The sequence below is a fragment of the Drosophila albomicans genome, chromosome 2L (assembly GCF_009650485.2).
Source record: "Drosophila albomicans strain 15112-1751.03 chromosome 2L, ASM965048v2, whole genome shotgun sequence".
Lineage (NCBI taxonomy): Eukaryota > Metazoa > Arthropoda > Insecta > Diptera > Drosophilidae > Drosophila > Drosophila albomicans.
This window is the reverse complement of record NC_047628.2, coordinates 8,104,449-8,123,458: the sequence shown is the minus strand read 5'-3', so window position 1 is coordinate 8,123,458 and position 19,010 is coordinate 8,104,449. Positions and strand designations below refer to the sequence as shown.

General features: G+C 35.7%; 3 protein-coding genes across 10 annotated transcripts in view; 2 read left to right on the top strand and 1 right to left on the bottom strand.

Moving 5' to 3' along the window:
• LOC117564679 (mucin-5AC) overlaps nt 1-19,010 on the bottom strand; it is a 101,152-nt gene that overhangs the window by 73,807 nt on the left and 8,335 nt on the right. For both annotated transcript variants that reach the window (XM_052003010.1, XM_034243545.2), the window contains one exon: nt 17,903-18,241. The gene's annotated coding sequence lies outside the window, so the exon portion shown is untranslated. The remainder of the gene's footprint in view (nt 1-17,902; nt 18,242-19,010) is intronic.
• On the top strand, nt 8,407-12,452 carry LOC117564685 (putative inorganic phosphate cotransporter). 5 transcript variants are annotated; one of them, XR_007954633.1, is made up of 9 exons: nt 8,407-8,546; nt 8,610-9,723; nt 9,781-10,034; nt 10,125-10,717; nt 10,788-10,978; nt 11,029-11,368; nt 11,532-11,910; nt 11,969-12,207; nt 12,262-12,452. XR_007954633.1 is itself a non-coding variant. In XM_052003016.1 (6 exons), exons 2-6 carry the CDS (start codon nt 10,950-10,952, stop codon nt 12,400-12,402), a joined length of 1,242 nt encoding a protein of 413 aa, XP_051858976.1. In that variant the 5' UTR covers nt 10,587-10,717; nt 10,788-10,949; the 3' UTR covers nt 12,403-12,444. The 5 variants fall into 5 exon arrangements, 3 of the variants coding, with proteins under 3 accessions (XP_051858976.1, XP_051858975.1, XP_034099451.2); XR_007954632.1 differs by lacking the exons at nt 8,407-8,546; nt 8,610-9,723; nt 9,781-10,034 and having other exon boundaries at nt 10,587-10,717; nt 11,549-11,910; nt 12,262-12,442; XM_052003016.1 differs by lacking the exons at nt 8,407-8,546; nt 8,610-9,723; nt 9,781-10,034 and having other exon boundaries at nt 10,587-10,717; nt 11,022-11,475; nt 12,262-12,444.
• LOC117564686 (putative inorganic phosphate cotransporter) lies at nt 13,762-15,904 on the top strand. Of its 3 annotated transcripts, XM_052003017.1 has the most exons (6): nt 13,774-13,977; nt 14,038-14,228; nt 14,288-14,734; nt 14,790-15,168; nt 15,219-15,456; nt 15,662-15,904. In XM_052003017.1, the coding sequence occupies exons 1-5, from the start codon at nt 13,935-13,937 to the stop codon at nt 15,410-15,412; spliced, it is 1,254 nt and encodes a 417-aa protein (XP_051858977.1). In that variant the 5' UTR covers nt 13,774-13,934; the 3' UTR covers nt 15,413-15,456; nt 15,662-15,904. The 3 variants fall into 3 exon arrangements, with proteins under 3 accessions (XP_051858979.1, XP_051858977.1, XP_051858978.1); XM_052003019.1 differs by lacking the exons at nt 15,219-15,456; nt 15,662-15,904 and having other exon boundaries at nt 13,762-13,977; nt 14,790-14,883; nt 15,092-15,153; XM_052003018.1 differs by lacking the exon at nt 13,774-13,977 and having other exon boundaries at nt 14,096-14,228; nt 14,293-14,734.

The following is a 19,010-nucleotide window of genomic DNA, read 5'->3' as shown; positions in this document are numbered from 1 at the left end:
GAGTAACAAGATCAACTTTTGGTCTCAAATCAATAAACTTTTGTGTTTTGTTAGCTGCTTCTCGAATTCTATTCACAGCTCACTATCAATGAAATGTGCAAACGTTGCGTACAAGTATAGTCAGTATAGCAGAAGGAATTTGTTAGTTGTCTAATGTGGGCATAGATGGAACTGTGCACCACACGAATTGCCATTTAGGCCACTCGAAACACACACTTGCTTTGATGCAAACAAACTGAAAGTTTCTCTTAAAGGAAACTTTTGACAAGCAATACGAAATACTGATACTGATACTAATACACAATTTCCACAGTATAAGAAATAATATAATATAAAACACTATTTGACTTCTACCGCAAATAAAAAAATTAAAATAGCTTCAAGCTGCATATATTAAAACAGGGACTTTAATCATTAAAAGTATTATATTGAGAATTTCAATTCGAGAAATATTCTCAAGTCTCTAATAATGATAATAATTTCAATTCTAAATAATGATTTTTTCTTATTATTTTAGATTATTATTAGATTTTATTATATAAAATAATGATTATAGTTTATTTGTTTGTTGTTGTGTTGTTGTTTTATTTGCTTATTTGTATAAAAATAAAACTAGTGACTCGAGCAATGAGCTAAAAGGCTACCAATCAGATTAAATCATGGTCTTTGAGTAATAATGAACCAAAAGTGAATAAACTGTAATCATCTAAATTGCTCACAGATGAGAACTATTTATTAGAAACATAAACCCTATAATATTACCTTGATCGGAAATTTGATACCCATAAAAATCAATTTAGCTTACAAATTACATAAAGGCGAGCATCAATTTTTTCGTGTCCAACGACTGCCCAATTGATGCACCTTGTTATTAGCTTGCCCCTTTGCTTTTTTATTCTCTTTCTAATATTCGTGTATGCCTTACACTCGAATCAATCATTTTGTCCAGCGTCTTGCAACTTGCTGAGAAAGTGTTCAATTTGTCTGGCAACAACATTTCTCATGGTGCTCGCATGGTGAACCACAGCGCAGCAAATGGCAATTTGTTAGTTGGTTGCTGCACAAATGTTAAGTATACGCCGCGTAGTTGCACTGTGTTTACTACAGCTGGTTCTTCTGCTTCTGCTTCAACTGCTCTGACCAAATTGTCAAAATGCCATAATAAATGGCAACTGTAGCATGTCCGGAATTTGTTTTCTGTTTTTGTCTTTCATGGTCTTGAAGGCGTCGCCGCCTCCATCGCTTTGTATGCTAGGTGTTGCTATACTGTACTCACACAACAACTTACACAAATGTGTGTCAGTGTGTATCAGTGTGTGTATGATTGTGTCTTTTTGTTGTCTCATCTTCGCATCATCTTTGTCAGCATCCGATTGCTGTTCTAGTTTGTTGTTGCTCCCATTGTGTGCAACAGCAGAAAGTGTTGTCAACATTTCTTGCGGCCAACCACATGTGTAATTTCCCTTCCCCCCTCCCTACTCACTTCCATGGTCGAGTTGGTCCTCCTCATGTCCCCTCAGGCCTGTTATTTCATGTGTTTTGTAAGAAAAATTGCATTTGACAATTTGTACGCTACATTTAGCATGACTTTGCTCTTCGACAGTTCGCCAAATATCAAATGCCAGCTGAGTGAGAAATTTATCAAGTGCACAAGCTTTGACTGTAACCGCAATAGATTACAAATATTACAAGCGATACTTAAGTTTCGATTGAGATTTTTACTAAATTTCTATTTGGTACTTTAATCTTAAAGGTTCAAGACTTCGATGATTTGCAAATCGCTCGGAGTAATTGAACGGTTTGAGGGCTTTCAGCAATTTTAATGATGGCTGCTGTGCAAAGCTTTGCGTTACTCAACACTTTTTCTTTGACTTTGGCACCAAAAGCAACAGCAACAAATGAATATTTTTAACCTGAGCGGTTTATTTTTAATTCAGACCCAACCAACGCCATTAAATTTAACGCTCAACTGCAGTTCAAAGCTAGCTAAGTAGACGAGTTTTTTCCTTTTTGTTGTCCCTGTCCCTAACGCTTTTGTTGTTGTTGGTGTTGGTCTGTTGTGCACAGACCGCAGAAGAGGCGAAAAATGCTGCGACGAGGCGTGTGGGTGCTTGGGCATGGGCGTGACTCGCAGTTGCCGATGCACACGCCAAGGACACCCTCACACACACACACACACACACACTGTGATAGAAGTTCGTATGAAAAGCCAAATGTGTATGCACAAGTTTATGCTTGACTTAAAGTTACCCTTCATTGGAAAACCGAAGGCGATTTGTTTCTAGTTGTGACATTAAAAATAATTTAAAAAAAAGGAATATTAATAATTTTGGTTGCAATTGTAGAGCACGTTTACACATTAATATAGGGTATATTAAAAACGTGGGGAAAATCAACGCACCTCTGCGTCCCCAATGGGAATTCACTTGATCCAGCCCAGCAGCATAGAAATTAAACAGAAGCTGCTGCTGCTGTCAACTTTAAATGCAGATGCAGTCGACATCGCAAGTGTTCAGATGCAACGGCGCATGAAGCAAATGCGACAACGCCGAAATAAAGAACCAGCAACAACAAATTCGACAGAAAAAAGCGTAAAAAGTGAAATACGAAAAAGTTTTCAGTGAAATTATAAAAGTGAGAGACGATAGATACTCAGCAAAGAGAATAAAATGTAAAAAACTCAATAATAATTATTACTTTTTATCAGTTAGTTGTATTTATATTGGAACTGTACTAAATCTTGTTATATTTATTAAGCGAATACATCGGCGAAATTATAAATTTGAGAAACGATAGATACTCAGCAAAGGAAATAAAATGTGATGAAATCATTAATAAATTGGATTTATTTCAGTTTGTTATAACTGTACAAAATCTTCTGATTTTTATTAGTCGAATGAATTGAATTAATATCAATTCATCATATCTGCATTTACCATTTCACTGGGTAGTTAAAAATGTTTGGGAAAAAACGAGTTGCCCTACAGCAAACTTTCACGTAAAGCTGAGGCACAGCTTGTATCTTTATATAGTATACACTCTCTATACAGAATGTATCTACAAAGTACTCGCACTCGCATCGTACCTGTGGCGCATTGAGGGATTGCGAATGTGAATGGGGCGAGGGCTGTTGGCCTGAATGAAGAACTGACAAACTGAAGCACTAGAACTTTTCCAGGGGCCAAGTTTAAATAACTACAAACTACGCAAACGGCTGGCACGGCCATCATATTGAATGTACGAGATAAACTTACGAGTACTCCTTCAAATTGGGTAAGCAGCAAGCAAATGCAATAATAATAATATGAAGCACAAGACGCCAACTGTGCAGATAAAGCGATTTCATCAAGTATAAAATTAAAATCTATAACAATAGACATTAAAGTTGGCTCTTTTATCTTTTTGTCGAAGCGAAGATTGTCGTACGCATTCCACTGTGCGGCCTCCTGGAGGCAAGAACATTTTGCCTGTTGGCCAAAACAACTGCAGCGAATAAATTATGCAAGCTCGGCCAAGACCAAAGCACACAAACTCTCTCATGCACACATGCGAGTACGAGTACGTATGCAAAATATCTGCTCAAAGATACAGATGCACACTAACACATATGCGTATCTGTGTACCTTTCAGTCATCTTTTGCCCATTTTTTATTTGCATAAGCAGCAAAGTTGCAAAGGAGAAATTGTTGCATTCGCTGGCTGGCGGGCTGGCTGGCTGGCTGCATTTATCCAGGCGGCAAGCGCGGCAAGAGTTCGGGGCACGAAATATGCAAATGCCGCATAAGTGCAACAAAAGCAAGTCGTCAAATGCCCAGACCTCCATATCGCTAGCACTCGAGTGTAAAGCAAACATACAATAAATTATAAGAACCCACACACACACATACACACTCACTCGCATAGATATGGCATCCAATGTTGTGGTTGTTGTTGCAATTGTTACACTTTACGCTTGTGGAAATTAATGAGACGTAAAAAGGTGCTGCAAATGGGAATACTGCAAGTTTGCAGTTTAGTTCAGCGCCAGTCGCATCATTCGATTCAGCGAACTGAAAAATATTCATTTTAAGGATTCACCCCCGGATAAATGACGCCTTATGCGCAATGGAGAAATTAAGAAAATCCGAAACGTAGTTTCTAATGTTAGTTGAGAAGACTGCGGGGCAAAACTAATGAGCCAAGCGAATACAAAGTAAATATTTATTTAATGGTATTGCACAGCTAATGATTACTCCAATTACACTTGAGTGTGAGCTTGCTATTATGAGAAAACAAACAAAAGATATAAGTTCGCGAGAGAGCTGAAAACTCAGATGATACAGCATTGAGTTTAAGTTTATTGCTGATCTCAGACGTTGGCGATCAAATTGACAAGTTCAACGAAACGAAGTTTAGAAAACATAAACCAATGTGTTCTGAAAATATTCACAATTGATTAATAATGACTATTGATCTAAATAAAAATATGAAGCAATGAATTAAATGAATAGAGATCGATAAGTTCATATTGCCATCATTGCCATAGATTTAAATTACTGCAAAGGCTTTGGTATAAATCCTTTGGGATTAGCTGTTAACTAAATCGCAACCGCACGAGTTGTATATACTGCTAGAGAACTCGATATAGTCACTTTACTATAAAGAGTAAATCCGACACCTTTGAGTTGCCATCTTTGGGAACGTATACTGGAAATTCGGGAGACTCATTTAAAAGCCATTTGATTAATAAATTTATCGATGGTAGGAATTGCTTTGAGACAATGTAAGTTATTTAAAGCATATGTGGGCTTCTTCATACTAATTTAATATAATTAATAGTAATAGAAATCATTTTATTTTAGGACACTTGAAAGCCACTGACATATGTTTAAATGCTCAATCACTTATAAAGCTTTTGAACTCGTTTAAAATATTTTCAATTCATATAAAAAAAACTATGATAATAATAATCTTAACATTATTTCAAAACTACTTATCAGCTTTTTCATTAAGTCCATTAAGTACTTGACACAAACTTTACGCCAATATGTAATAAAAATATATAAGGAAAATACGAAAAAGATTTCCATCATTTCCGGCCAACTTTCGCGCGTCCATAGAAAAAGTTGGCGGGCGTAAGCTAATCAACGCCACAGTCTGATTAATCGTCATAATTATCATTATATCAACAGCAGCAGCATCGTTGGCTCAAGCAGCAAAAGCAGAAGCACAAGTAATGGCATAAGCATCAACCCGCATTAGCAGTAACTTCAACTGCAATTAACTGCGACAAAGAAAACTTTACAGATTTTTGGCATGCCCTTCTCATTCAAAAAAGATAAAAGGAAAGCGTCACCATGCTTAAATTTGAGAGTTGTAACTCGGTATCATTATTCAAATATCTAAAATAACAATTCAGAAACAAAACTTGGATAATTTTAGTCTTTGTTTCAATTAGATTTAAAACCTTTATGGTAAAGTTGGATATACAAAACTGCAGAGTATTTTGTAGTCAAAGCTTCTTATTAGTATTTTTTTAACCAGTCGTTTTTCTCCTTTTTTATATGCTATCCGCCCGCTCACACGCTAGCCTAATTAAGAACTTTACAGAGAGCTGCAAAAGCTATCAGATAGGGCAAGAGAAGAAGCTCATACATTCCTACAAACCAATGTACATAGGTATATAACAGTGTGTGTGTATGTAAAAAATATTCTAGGTTATATAATAGCAACTGGGCGCAGTGTCATGACATCGTCGTCTCATAACAGGAAGCAGCAGGAAGCTGCCACAGCACCCAACTCTCTCTGTGAAGCAGGCGGAAACTGCAGCGCTCGATTATGTCATTCGAGTGGCGCCCCATGCCGCATACCACATGCCTCTGGCACCCCTTCAGCTGGGTCATATTTGTTATATCGCCATAATGCATGTCATATCTGCCGCATCAACAGAAGCAACAGCAGCAGTAACAACAACGTGCATCAACATTGTGCGTGTGCTCTGCGATTTTCGAGACTTTTGATTGCACGCAGCAAAGCCTGTTTTATTTGCAGTCAAGAGCGGAATTTCGTAGTGATATATAATATAATATAATATAATATAAAATATACATTTAGATATACATATGTTAAGATTTTTTAAGTCATTAATTAGGCATACTTTATCGATAACACCACTTTCATTTTGTTTTTATTGTTTGGGGATAGTTGTAAAAAATTAAAAAAAAAAAACAAAACAAAAAAATTTCGTTACTTGCCAAAATAATAATAAAATATAGCTGTCATAGTAAAGCGCTGCTCAAAGACGGAGCTCCCAAGTCGTAAATATAAATAATAGTCCAACAACGCTGAGATCGTAATTATTGATACTATATTACAAGCACATACGACTATGCATATAAATGAGAACAAATATCAATTAAATTTAAATAAAAATGCACTCACATAAATTCCTATCAATGTGGATTAAACAGAACCCTAAAAGTCAAGCCGAATACTGCGATGCGATATAAAAGATGCATCGACTGCTAAATGAGGCATAACCACTTATGGCTTTTGGTTCAGTTCACTATGGTTATACACACACATAAACACACACACAGTTCATACATATGCACATCCTGTCACGCATTACAAGTTTATTATGTGCTCTTCTGGCGACACTGTACTCGAACCGCGACCAATGGGTCCCTGGACTGGGGTCTTTTAGCTTTTACGAGTATGTGAAAATAAATGTGCATAATTTGTCAGCACAAATCACTGGCGACTGACCGCTCCACTTTCTCGTTTCTCTGTCTGTCCCGATCAAGGATAGCGAGTTGTTAATTAGTTCACTAATAGAGTACAACAAGCGTGCAGAGACGAGATTAATTCAAATTATTGCCATGGGAAATGGTTTTGCATTGTAATTTAATTTTGAAATTTCAATGCGAGCACCATATTCAAAAGGTAGCAAAGTTACAAATTTCAATGCCTGCTATATTAATATTATGTTGAATATGTATTTGTAAAACCTGAAACAAAATAAAAGCAAAACCATTCATAGGATTTAATAAGAATTACATTTTATAAGAATCCTTTAAAATAATAATAATAAATTCAATAAGATATTTGATATTTGATTTTGAGGGTAATTTTAAAAAGTGAAACTTAAACGTAGCACAGAAGTTTTAGTTTGCCTTGATCTCCAAAAAAGCTGCAAAAAAGCATGGATAACAGATAACTGGTATAATGTATACGAATCTATATTTTCTTGATATGTATATGTTGGTTGTCTCAATTTGTCATTAAATCAATATGCGATAAGTAAAAAAGCTGAGATGCCCACTACTCAGTTTCAATTGTGATATTATTCTTAAAATATACCGAAGACTATATTTGGTATATCGAGATACTATTACCACTAACCACTATACATAGAGACTTCATCTCTTAAAGCTAAATGAATTCACTTTTAACAGCACTAATGAAGTTAAGAAAAGCGGAGCGCTGCGATTGGATCCCCAGAGTCTTTTCGGGTCATTTAAAAACTCGAAGTTTGAACCCAGCGGTCAGCAAAAGTTACCGATCCAGCTCAGCTCGTGCAGCTTCAGCGACAAAAGACTTGAAAACGAAGACGACTGCAATTGTTGATAGTTTGACACGCCGACATGATGTAATATGCGACATCGATTTCCAATCGATATGTTTGAACTTTTTATTAATGCGATTTTCTTTTTTTCTCCCTTTTTAGCATACTATCATAAATAATAATACATTTGTGCAACGATTTTAAATAATTTAAGATAAGGATATTTATAACTAAATATTTAAAAGTAATCCATAATACATTTAAAACTTAAAACTGTTTAAACCACATTCCAAACAGACAGACGGATGAACATAGCTATATCGTCTAGAGTGTTGAATATATCTACTTTTTCGGGTCGGTGATGCCTCCCATCTGGTATAAAAACAACGCTTGTTAGTATTGATTATCTCAATACTACAATAAAGTATAATTAAATCAAGTTAGAAAAATACAGTTGAGTGTGGTTGATTGATTCCAGACAGCAGCAGCCGGTTTTTGCTATGTAAAATTAATTCTTAAATAACTTTGACAATTTTTATGTGATCACACCAAATCAGGAATCATAAATACTGTTCTTATTATTGTTTGTGGCTATAGTTTCAAAACTACGCTTTGTATTTGATTTTTTTCGAATTGCGAAACGGAAGTAGACGTAAAAAAAAAATTTTAAATAAACTTTATGGTCGTGGAAAAGTAACAAATTATAGCTCAATATATTATAGTCTCTGATCCCGACAGACAGATGGTCGGACGTGATTATAACGTCTCGCCTATCGCCTGATCAAGAATATATTATATATACTTTATGGGGTTAGAGATGTTACATATATTTCCTGCCAGTACAAATTTATAATACCCTTCCAAGGTACAGGAATCGGGTATAATAACGTCAAATTTTATTTTTGTTTTTTATCGTATGTCAAAATTAAATTAATTTGAAAATTGAACGCGTTGTAGGTGCAAATGGAGGCCATTGAAGGGACGCACGACAGGAATCAGGGTACGCACTGAAAAGAGTTCATTTGTTTACCCTAAGCACCTATTCTGACCAGTCTTCCAGCAGGGCCAACAATATCAAATAAGTTGATCCTCGTACTTCTAGCAGCAATGTTTATATTTCTAATAAGTCTTTTTGTACTATTTCTCGTCATTTTTATACTTGAGCAGTGCGCTGCTTAGGACACATCAACCAAGATGCAACGCGTTTTGTAATTGAAGTAGTTTCAAGGAAATTTTGATGCGGCGATAAGCAAAACGCACTGAGTTTCACTTGCAGTTCTCTGACGCTCAAATACAAACTCAGAACGTGGAAGGTTGAAGGGGCAGCATGGATAACAAACCCCCAGTCGCACCTTTAGACGGCCCTAAGCGTGTCCTTGAGCGCACTTTTCTGCCACTTGCCTTCTATTTGTAATTTTAACGAGCTGTTGTTGCTGCCGCTGCTGTTGCTATTGCAGTTTTGCTTACTGTTTGCACAGCTCAGCGACTGTCGAACACTTGTGCAACATTTTGGTGTACAACTGAAAGGGCTCAGTAACTGGAATTTTCCTTTCAAACTCGCACATTGTCACTTTTCTTTTTGCGTGTCTCAAAAGAAAATGAATTTCCTTTGGCATTTCCTTGACTGGTTGTGCATTTCAGAAGATTTCATACGAAGCCCACACGCCCACAAACTTGCAGTTCAGTTGGCATGTTTGCTGCATGTGCAGTAATATCCGGAGGAAGCGCGAAAAACTTTTTCAGGTATTTAAGTGGCCAGAGCAAAAGTCTAAAGCCGAACGTTGCCAACTCCCCAAAGAATACGCCAGTTACAGCAAGTTGTGCAAGTTATTTAAGTCGGGCCAAGCTATTCCTCAACATCTTGGCGACTTTGACTTGCGCCATTTCGCAATGTGCACACTTCCGTTTCCGGCCGCAAACCAACAACTAGATATGTTCAGTACTTGAATTCGTTTTAAATGAAATTGAGTTTAAATTTGGAGTCCATCCTGAGACTTCTTCTGCAGTATGTATACCAGGAACCCCTTAGTACAATCAGCGTGGATTTATCAGGATAAACCAGAGTACAGCAGTTGCCTAAATTGCTGTCGAAAATCAAAAAGATAAATAAAAAACAATCTCCTTACAAACAACGCAATTTGATTGAGATATGCATATGTGTATGTGTATCTAAATTTGTATGTATATTTATTTAAATGTATGCACGAATGTACTATGTATGTATATATGTATAGTGTGGTGTTGCCTGCCGGCTGTCGAGTAGGACATGAAATACGATTTGGTATTTACTTTTACAGCAAATTGCTTTTAGCAGCAGCTCCTGAGACGGCCCTAACAAATTATGCAAGCATTCCACTTGGCTGATTTATGACGACAAGCGACAGTTGCGAATAGTTGGAAAAGGCCACACGTCACCTATCAACACAGCTCTCGTTCCGTTTTACGAAGGAGCCAATCCAATTTTAATTAAAGCCAAACACATTTGCAGGTGAACTTCAAATGATGGATATGCCAACAGGCTCTAATAAATATATATAATAATGTTCAGTATAATACTAAATATAAATTTAATTTGCAGTCTCATTTCAAAATCACTCATTTGTGGCATAATTTGAATAGACGATTCAGGACGTAATTCGAACTACAGCTACATTTTAGTTGGTATTATATTACGGACATTTGTTGTAAGGTTTAGAATCTCAAAATACTGAGCTAGGGATTTGCGATTAGTCTAATTAGTTCAGGTGAGTGAGGACGTTGCATCTAGTTAGATTTAAATGAATATAGAAGTTGACAAGGGTAAGAAAAAAAGACAAGTTAGATGTGAAGGAACAAACAACTTGACAAGGGTAAGAAGAAAAGATAAAAATCAATCAACAATTATCAACAATTCGCCTACAAAAGAAAAAGGACACCGCATTAATTTCACCTAAGTCTATCAGACGAATTTTCATAAATTACCAATTTAGATCTCTAGCTTAACGAAATATGTGTTGCTATACCAAGATTCCTATTGATTAACTGTCAACAAAAAACTATGCATTACCTTTATTTTACTTTTACAAACTAAATCAAGGACAAAAAATAAAAAAAAATTGAAGTTATCAAAATTGTAAGTATTTTTATTTAATATGGATAATAGACCAGAGTGGGGAAAAGGATGTAGTCGTGGTATGTGACAAATTAATACAGATGGCTTCTACATTTATATTGTTTATGTAAATTGTTTTTGTATCTATAGGATGTCTTTTACCCCAACGGGTTGTTGTTGCTATAATGAGTTTTTTGGCAATCATTTGCGCCTACACTCATCGTGTTTCAATTTCTCATGTTATCACCAAATTGGTAGTACCCATTAATCGGACAAACGATGAAGTGGATCACGAAGATGTATGCCCAGTAGATGAAGACACCTCGACAGAGACCCCTCTAGTAAGTTGCATTTAATAAAAGCTTTTCGATTGATACTACGCAGTATGCAGAATAAAGGCGATTACGACTGGAGTGAACAGATGCAGGGCTACATTCTGGGCAGCTTCTATTTGGGTTATCTTATCTCGCAACTGCCAGGCGGAGTCTTGGCTGACAAATATGGTGCCAAATGGGTGCTGAGTGCATGCTTGCTGCTTTCTGGTCTGTGTACAATGTGTTTGCCATTGGCAATACATGTGGGTGAAGAATGGGGACTAATAGTAATGCGTGTGTTTACGGGACTAGCACAAGGACCTCTGTTTCCAGGGCTCACGGCCTTGCTCTCCTCTTGGGTACCATCCCATGAGCGTGGCAGATTGTGTGCCTTTGCCTTCAGTGGAGTTACTATAGGTACGGTCGTTAGTAACCTAAGTTCTGGGCTCATGCTTCACTACTACCATTGGTCAGTTACCTTTGTGGTTTTTGGTTTAACGGGACCTGTGTGGTTTATAATATTTGTATGTACTCCTAGTTGCGAATCTATGAACCCGTTTCTAATCTATCCCAATCTAAGTTTTTTTTATGTACTAGCCGACCGGACCAACATCCGTGCATTAAGCCTGAAGAGCTTAGCTATCTGACTGAAGCATTGGGAGAACGTAGCCAGGGAAAGTCGCCGCTACCATGGAAGGAATTGTTACTCAGTGTGCCTTTACTGGCGTTGGTAATAAGTCAAATCGGCCATGACTGGGGTTACTATGTAATGATTACGTGTCTTCCCAAATACATTGCTAATGTTATTCGGTTTTCGATTCGATCGAATGGATTTGTGACGGCCCTTCCATTTCTTGCTATGTTCATTTGTACAAATCTTGCTGGTTTACTTGCAGATTATATAATTAAGTCGGGAAAAATGTCTATAACCAATGAACGTAAATTATATACTTTTATATGTAAGTTGTCACTATTGAAAATTCCATCTTATTTATCTTCTAATGTTATTTCTTCCAGCTGCCTTTGGACCTGGTGCATTCACCGTCTTGGCTTCATATGCAGGATGCAATAAGATTCTTGTAATTGGTTTGTTTACTTTTGCAATGTTTCTAATGGGTTTTTATTACTCTGGACAAAAGTTGACACCCATGGACATGTCACCAAGCTATGCAGGCACCTTAATGGCGATTTGCAATGGACTTGGCTCTCTTGCAGGTTTAGCCTCACCTCCAGTTGTCGGTTATTTGACGCCAAACGTAAGCTGATGCTCAATCAACAAGTGTGTTTAAACTAAAGTATCTTTTTAACAGGCCACAATGAATGAGTGGCGCGTTGTATTTTGGTTGGGTTTCGTGATCTTTATCATATCTGCTATTGTATTTGCGGTCATTGGCACAGCAGAGGTTCAGCCTTACGATCCAGCATATACAGGCGAAAAGAAAAAAGGATAAATCTATGATGTATGAATATAGAATAAAGTAGTTACAATAATTTTACAAAAATATTAAATTTTTTTTTTTTAAGTTACTTTTGACCGGAAATAGTTTTCAATCCATCTATTAACTTACAGAGTATCTGTAAGCACGCCTAAAAAAAAAGAACCGGTTGATTTATCAAATGACAATTGACGGAATAAGGGATTTTAATCACATCCTGTCAACGTCAGACTGTCCTTGAGGAACATTCAGGCTGTCAAACAAAGTGATGGAGCAACAGGCCATTAGCATCGTAAAATATGCAGGCTAGCCAATTAGATGGCCCATTTTTTATACACATGCTTCTCTAACAAGCAATAAGCCATAAAAAGTGTCAGCATGTCTTTGGCTTGTTTGAATTTGTTTCCCAATATTTTTTGCCCTATTGTGCTTATAAATATTTCTTTATTTTTATAAATCTCTCCAAAGGGACCATTATTTATTACTTTGTTTACGATCACTTATGTTAATGCTTGAATTTGCGCTGCATGGAAACTCATTAGAATATGGAATATTGGAATATTAAAGATGTTGTACGCACGTGTAAGCAATTCACAATGTTAACTGAATTTTATTGATTTATTTTATTCTTTTTACAGTTTTCGTTCAGTTGTGCTTCCTTAATTGCCTCAATCTTGTTGGAGTTTAACAATCCAACTAGTATTCCCTTTCAGATAATGACATATGCAGATTCTACAATATCTATAAAAATGTTTCATGATGATTCATGATTCAATCATAAGGATATTTTTATTAATTTTAAGAAAACTACAGTCTCGTATAAGATACCCACTTACTATTTTCACTAAAAGCAGTATCGTTCTGAAAATATGCCGAAAAAAAAATTAAATAATTAACTTTAAAAAAAATCATTACTATTACATTGAAAATACGGCACAAAGTACAGAATATACTAGATCGTCAAACTAAGACTTGATAGCAAAAGCCGGTGTTTTACCAAATATATTTATTTCTCAAAATAACTTAGAAAATTTGGATCAATTCGTAACGAACCAAAAAGACCGTAGTTATTACAATATTATAACACATATAACAAAAATCAAGACTTTAATATTACGCTTGCTATGTTTTATTCTTTTCAATTTGCGGACGCGAAAGACGCGAAAAACAACAAGTGCTGCCGAAAAAATATATCTCGATTTCTTATAGTTTCTCAGACCTTTGTTAGGTTTTAATACTGACTGACTGACAAACAGGTATGTCTATATCGTCTTGACTGTTGACGCTGATTACGAATATATATAGTTTATGGGTTCGGAAATATTTTTATGCGTGAAAAGATATAATACTCTTTCTTTAATCTACAAATTTTGATGTTTGAAAACATCAATGGTCTATCGATGTTTTTGCAGCTCCACCGTTTAACAATTTCATAATTGTGATCTGGAATCCCCATCAGTAATATGTCGTTCACTTAAAACTTCTCAAAGAAAATATATTTCATAAAAAAAAAAAAAAATCAACAAAATTCTCAGTGTTCTTAATACATGGAGGATAATCGGCCAAAATGGGGCCAAGCCTGCAGTCATGGTTAGTGGAAACTTAGAAATATAATGTAATTTGTGTCCTATATATATATATATATAACAGCTTGTTGTGTACCTCAACGCATTATCGTCGGGATAATGTCGTTCTTTGCACTCCTGTTCGCCTATACACACCGTGTCTCGCTTTCTCATGTTATCACCCAGCTAGTAGTACCCATAAACAGAACCTCAGACGACGAGGATAAAGAGGATGTATGCCCTGCAGATGATGACGTATCCACGACTCCCTCTGATGTAAGTGGCATTTTAAACTAATTCTTATATAGATGGTAAATACTAGACTACGTACTCAGCATAGAGGCGAATATCGTTGGAGTGAACAGATGCAGGGCATCATTCTTAGCTGCTTCTATGTAGGTTACATTATCACCCATATGCCCGGAGGTATCTTATCGGACAAATTTGGAGCCAAATGGGTGCTGCTCATATGCATGTTGATCTCCGCACTATGTACAATGCTTTGTCCTTTGGCAATTATTTATTTCGAAGAATGGGGTCTAATAGTCGATCGTGTAATCATGGGAGCTGCCCAAGGAACCATGTTCCCTGCGGTAACAGCACTACTTTCCGCTTGGGTGCCAGTCAGGGAACGAGGCTCCTTGGGCGCCTTCACATACAGTGGAGTTATTTTAGGTACTGTTGTAAGCAACTCTTGCTCTGGCGTCATGCTTCATTACTTCCACTGGTCGGTAACGTTAATTGTTTTCGGTGGCTTGTCAATTGTTTGGTGCATAGTTTTTGTAAGTATTTCTATGTTATTGGAAACATCCGAATTTTATCTAAATTCTCTTCTAGCTGTTTTTGTGTACCAGCCGACCAGACGGTCATCCTTGTATGAAGCCCAAGGAGCTTAGCTATCTCATTGAAACAATGGGTGATCGTAACAAAGGTAAGTTACCAATACCCTGGAAGGAGTTGTTGCTGAGTAAAGCATTAGTGGCCTTGATAATAAGCCAAATTGGCCATGACTGGGGTTACTATGTAATGATCACGTGTTTGCCCAAGTACATCAGTGATGTAATTCGGTTTTCGATACGATCTAATGGATTTGTGACGGCCCTTCCTTTTCTTGCTATGTTCATTTCTTCGAATATCAGTGGATTTGTGACAGATTATGTAATTCACAAAGGTCTAATATCTATAAGCAATATTCGCAAATTGCTCACTTTTTTAGGTGAGTAACTGCATCAAAGAGTAAATATCTAATAATTTAGCTTATATTAGCTGCCCTTGGACCTGGAGCTTTGATGGTGGCAGCGTCGTATGCAGGATGCGATAAATTTCTGGTAATAGCACTCTTTACCATCTCGATGTTTGTAATGGGTCTCTATTACGCTGGACAAAAGTTGACACCCATGGATATGTCACCAAGCTTTTCGGGCACACTTACAGCCATCTCAAATGGACTTGGCTCTTAGCTGGCATACTATCGCCTACTCTTGTCGGTTTTTTAACGCCTAATGTAAGTACCATAATAACGATAAAAAATAAAAATTTTAAAATCTGCCCAATTTATGAGATTTCTAAGGCTATTGAAAACGATATATACATAATGATACATTCATGTACATAATATTCTCTATCTCATTACATATGCCAAAATATAATACATAATTGCATTAGATGCAATAAAAATAAAACAATTATAAACATTTCTTCTTCTACAGGCAACAATGAGTGAGTGGCGTATTGTATTCTGGATAGGCCTTATAATTATGGTAATATCTGCTCTAATATTTGCAATCTGGGGTACAGCAGAGGTTCAACCATACGATCCGAATTATAAGGGCGAGAAAAAGGATGGATAAGAAAGAAAGTGCATGATAAATACAAATCGCAAACGAAATATAAAATTGCCTAGCGCTTTATTAAAGGCAATAATACAATTAAAAATATATATAAATCGGAAATTTTATTGTTTTTCAATGAAAATCTTCAAAGGACATTAGCTTAGAGAAATGCACTTTAAAAAAAGAATATAATAAATTAATAAAAATTATTATTTTTTTAAATTTAGAATTCAGATTAAAGACCAACTAATGAGAACTGAGTTGAAAATGGCATCGATTTTCACTGTGTATTTATACTTCTTTTTTAATGATTCTTTGAAGAAGTCACGAAACGCGCCGCAAATCAATTTTTTGCCATAGCATTCAAACCGTTTGAGGTATGTTTGAGAAAGGTGAGCGTGACCAGGCCACAGCTGGGCTGGCCAAAATTACTTAATTAACGCATTGCGCAAAGACAGACCTTGAACGACGCCTCGAAACGCGATTCCGAGTCGCGAGTCGCGACTTGTTGGTATCTCTGCATTCGTAATACAGATGAGAGTGGCCGTCAGCTGACTGGATGTGGCAGTACATATCAGTAAATGTCATTGGTGCTGGTTGGCATTTAGCTGTTGCCTTCTGCGTTATGTTGTCAACTTTGACCTCGATTCAAGAACTGACTTCATTTAAAGTTGAATTCTACAAGTCTTTAAGCAATCGATTTTATTTAGCAATCGACAATTGGCAGAATCCTGCGATTTATCAAAAACTATCTGTCTGATTAATATTTTTGAAGTTATTAAAGAAATACTGTGTGTCTGATAAAAATTGTTGAGGTTATTTAATAAATACTTTTGTATGGCAAAAACGACTACTTACTACAGGTCTCAGTTGCTTTGGCTGACGATCTAATATTTTTTGCACTTTATGGTATATTTTTAATGTAGTACTGTATCAACATACCTTAAATAGTCTTTGGTATACTTTTAGTATTTTTGTGGAATATTAATATTGATCAATACCCCACTATTTTGTTTTTATTCAATATGGGTAGCGAATATACATATCACAGTCAAGCAGATTTGACTCTACCATTCTTTCTTGTTTAAGATATGTTTACATTTATTAAATAGTTGAACCAGTACAGCAATAAAGTTCCATAACAACACAATTTAGAGAAAACTCATTCAAGTCAAACCTCATACTTCTATCATAAGTACGTAGTATTAGTACTATAAGCTTACGCTATAAGAAAAACATTTCGAAATATTTGACTTCAATACTTAAGTATATTTAACATTTTTAACACCATCGATGCTTTTAAATCGAAAAACATATTTTATTTTTCACAATTTAATGTGTGCGTGCAAATAGCAACAGCTTCATCTGCAGCAAAGTGGTCGTAAATCTTAAAAATAATGTTTATATGAGCAGGATTTGTAGTCCTGGGCCTTGGCTTTGATTTGTTTTGTGTGTCCTATGAGTGCCATAAAACAATTACTCGACATGTTTAAAATTTTCTGTGCTATTGACAAGGGCCGCAGCCTGAAAAGGACACACAAGTACCACATCACACAGTGGCAGGCTAAACGCATGACTAGCCGGTTGAACACACACAAACACACAAAACACACACCCACACACACACACACGGACAGACACAGGCGCACACATGGGAGAGAGAGCTGTTGACTGTCTATGATTTGAGTTGGTAACTTTTTGTTTGTTTTACCTTAGAAATGTTCGCATGTTAACATTTTGACAATTTGCGTGGCATTAAATATTGATATTTGGTAAATATTTTTGCAGAATGGCTTCATAAACATGATAAATATGCCGCATCTGACCTATGGCAATTTTAAAAATTTCAAAAATCCTTTTGATGGTTTAATGCGAATCTAAACGCTAAGGTAGAAAGATTGGCTATAAATATTACAAAGATTTTATGGCTATATTCAACTAGCTAAACAATGAAGCATACGTGATAAATATCCTCTACAGGACTTAAATTACGCTATGAATATATTACATTATTTTTTATACTATATACACGGGAAAGATTTCAATACAAATTTAAGAAAAATGTTTGAAAGATTCCACAATTAACTACAACAAGATATCATTGTCTAATATACTCACATTGAGAATGTCTTCTTTATGATGAGGCTGCCGATTGGAGTTGTTGGTTTCGTTTGCATGTTAAATTAAAGAGAGCATGGTGCTTATATTGAATGTGCCATCGTTATTAAAGCACACTTTCACACTTTATATACACTGACCACTCGAACTCGAATTTTATTTTGCTTTATGGCATATTTTTCTATTAAAATAGGTTAAATCTGATTTTAAAGCACACACGTAGACATTTATATTATTTATTCTCGATATTAAGATAGACACTGAAATAGTTTACCACTAATACACATATAAGCAGAGTTGGATAATTCAAATTATATTTTATGGCCGACTTCGCCGTAGCTAGAAATAGAAGATATTGATAAAAGATATGTGAATATTTATTTAATTATATCTCTTAACCTTATTGCAATCCCTTAAATATAACCTCTGCACCTTAACATAATTCTCAATGGGGGCAACTCTCTGTTGTCCTTGCCACAACATTAGTGACAATTCCATATAATTTATTGTAAATGCATGCGTAAGCGCTGCTAACACAAAATCAACATCAAACCGATTTGTTTTACAACAACTCTGACAACAATGACAGCAACAACAAACAAATATATTTAGCTGAGTGTTTTGTGTGGCCATCGAAAAGGTAATAAAGGGTTTATCTATGCATACAACGCTAAAATGATATTCAGCCGAATGTTCTGTCTGTGTATAACCTGAAAGTCGCGTGCACAGTGGTCCGTGTCCATATAGAATAAACTTGAATAATCACTTAAATAATGTGCTTAATTATTATTAAATTTGCCAATTCAAAATGACAGGTGCAATTCTTTGATGACATAAGAAGTACAAATTGAATTTTTGGAAACATTAAATAATAATTGTTATATACATAGATGAGTGAAAACTACATTAAATAAAAAAATAAATTAATGCACTGAGATTTTTGATTATTATTATCTAACGCTAACAATAAGTAATTTTATTTTAAAAATTAATCTACAGAAGTAAAAGTTATTTTAAAACATCCAGATCAAAAGTTAGAGTATCTGAATATCTCTTATATTTTGCGTGTTTACACACGCCCATTGAACATTTACCATCGATTTTTGTG